The sequence below is a fragment of the Amaranthus tricolor genome, chromosome 12 (genome assembly GCF_026212465.1).
Source record: "Amaranthus tricolor cultivar Red isolate AtriRed21 chromosome 12, ASM2621246v1, whole genome shotgun sequence".
Lineage (NCBI taxonomy): Eukaryota > Viridiplantae > Streptophyta > Magnoliopsida > Caryophyllales > Amaranthaceae > Amaranthus > Amaranthus tricolor.
This window is the reverse complement of record NC_080058.1, coordinates 8,813,912-8,815,837: the sequence shown is the minus strand read 5'-3', so window position 1 is coordinate 8,815,837 and position 1,926 is coordinate 8,813,912. Positions and strand designations below refer to the sequence as shown.

At 28.7% G+C, this 1,926-nt stretch overlaps 1 protein-coding gene across 1 annotated transcript; it reads right to left on the bottom strand.

Annotated features, from left to right (window-relative positions):
• Nucleotides 1–226: 226 nt before the first annotated feature.
• LOC130796807 (nuclear transcription factor Y subunit B-4-like) lies at nucleotides 227–1,482 on the bottom strand. The gene is made up of 2 exons (XM_057659202.1): nucleotides 1,244–1,482; nucleotides 227–786 (listed from the first exon to the last, which is right to left on the bottom strand). Exon 2 carries the CDS (start codon nucleotides 784–786, stop codon nucleotides 319–321), a length of 468 nt encoding a protein of 155 aa, XP_057515185.1. The 5' UTR covers nucleotides 1,244–1,482; the 3' UTR covers nucleotides 227–318.
• Nucleotides 1,483–1,926: the final 444 nt, after the last annotated feature.

Here is a 1,926-nt window from a genome sequence, read left to right as displayed (position 1 = left end):
TTAAATGTGTTATTAAATAGGGATTATGTCTTTTAAATCAACTAAATACTAAACATGTTTAATTTAAGAACATTTAATAAGTGAGATATATACCGAGTATGATAATGAATACAAGAAAAATCAACTAAATACTAAAAAAGTTTTCTCAATCAAATCATCATTATAAGTTCTAATATTACATCAAAAACTTGATCATTTGATCAATTTTTCATATAATAATAAAAGTTAAACAAGTAAAGCAAGCAACAAAACAAAGTAAAATTAAAGTCTAAAATGCTAACTAGTATAATTAATTGTAATTTATAAGTAGTTTTAAACTTACCTTTTGCAAACATAAGATGGGTTTTTGAAAGGGGTTTTAGACTTGGGATCTATGATTCTAAACTCCAAGCTAGGAAAAGTTGAAGATGTTTCCAAGAATTGATCTTGCTCATCTCTTTCTTGAGTGCCACAAGCTAATACTTCTTCTGATCTTCCTTGACAATTTGCAGCTTTTTCCCTTTCAAATTCTCTATATTTGTACAAGTATCTTGTTATGGCTTCTCCATAGTTGTCAAACCCTAGAGTTGTTAGAGCCCAACATATATCATCTCCATTTACTGTCTTTCTATTCTCCTTGTGACACTTGTCTGAAGCTTCTCCTGTAACAAAACTTATAAACTCGGTAACACATTCCTGCATAGTCTCTTTAGCCCCTTTTGAGATCTTCGCGGTTGGGGGTAGTATTTGCTTCATTATTCTTCCAACATTAGCTATTGGTACCAGTCTATCGGATTCATCTGTCATCTTAACTTAACGTAATTAATTAGATCTATCTTATAAAATTTTTTGATCTACCAATTCATTGGTTGTTTTTAAAGATCTGTGTATCTCTTTATAGTCGTGAAAACTGTATCAGCTCTCTGTTTATCTTTACAAGTATATCATCAGTTTTTTGTATTGATATACATATATATACATGTAAAATATCAAATGTTTATGGAAGTTGTACTAGTGGATAATAAATTATTCAAGATGGACCCTATATGTAAAAAGTTTTGAGCGCATAAATTCCTTGAAAAAACAAATATATAAAAAGTTAAAGCGCACAAAAAGAAAAATAAATGAGCCGAACAAATTCGATTCAACATAAATTTGTCAAACACTCAATTAACACCACCTAGTTGCAAGAAGTGCATAGATTCATGCATACTTCTCAACTCAATGATAATCTATAGACTATATAAATCAATAAAATTCTTACCTTTTATTCAACCAAAAGGTTCATACTTCATATAATCATGATAAATGGATGAGTAATAAGCTAGAATCATGATTCTTTGTATTGAGATGGGAAGCAATATGCTTAGTTTGAATGAGGAAGAATAGTATGAAGACAAGAAGGAATAACCTCCTCTAGGCATTATGCACAATCAACTAGGCTTAAGAAAAATACTTTATTTACACATGATGCATACAATATAAACTTAGGGTTTTCTCATATAGAAGTATATTGAATGTCCATTAGTAGTGAACGATATAATAATTTTATATAAAAAAGAAATATAATAATAATAATAATAATAATAATAATAATTAAAACCTAAAATTAACAAAATAGATTAAATGGGTAATAAAAAAAATGTTTCCGACATTTGTACTGCAAAAAAGCTTATCCACCATTGTACAAGAAATGGTCCCCCCAACCCCTTCAAATCATCCTTGTCAATTTGCATGAAAAAATGTTTTCATTTGCCAGAAATTAGTGCATTATATTATATTAATAATTGTTATTATTATTATAAGAATAATAATAATAATACAAGTACTCAAATGAACGGTGGACATTTGTCCAAGTGATGATGTTTACTAATGGCTTAAAGTAATGACTACAAACCATACCTAAAAAGCCACTTAAGTGGGAAGCCCTAGTGTAAATTAACCCAT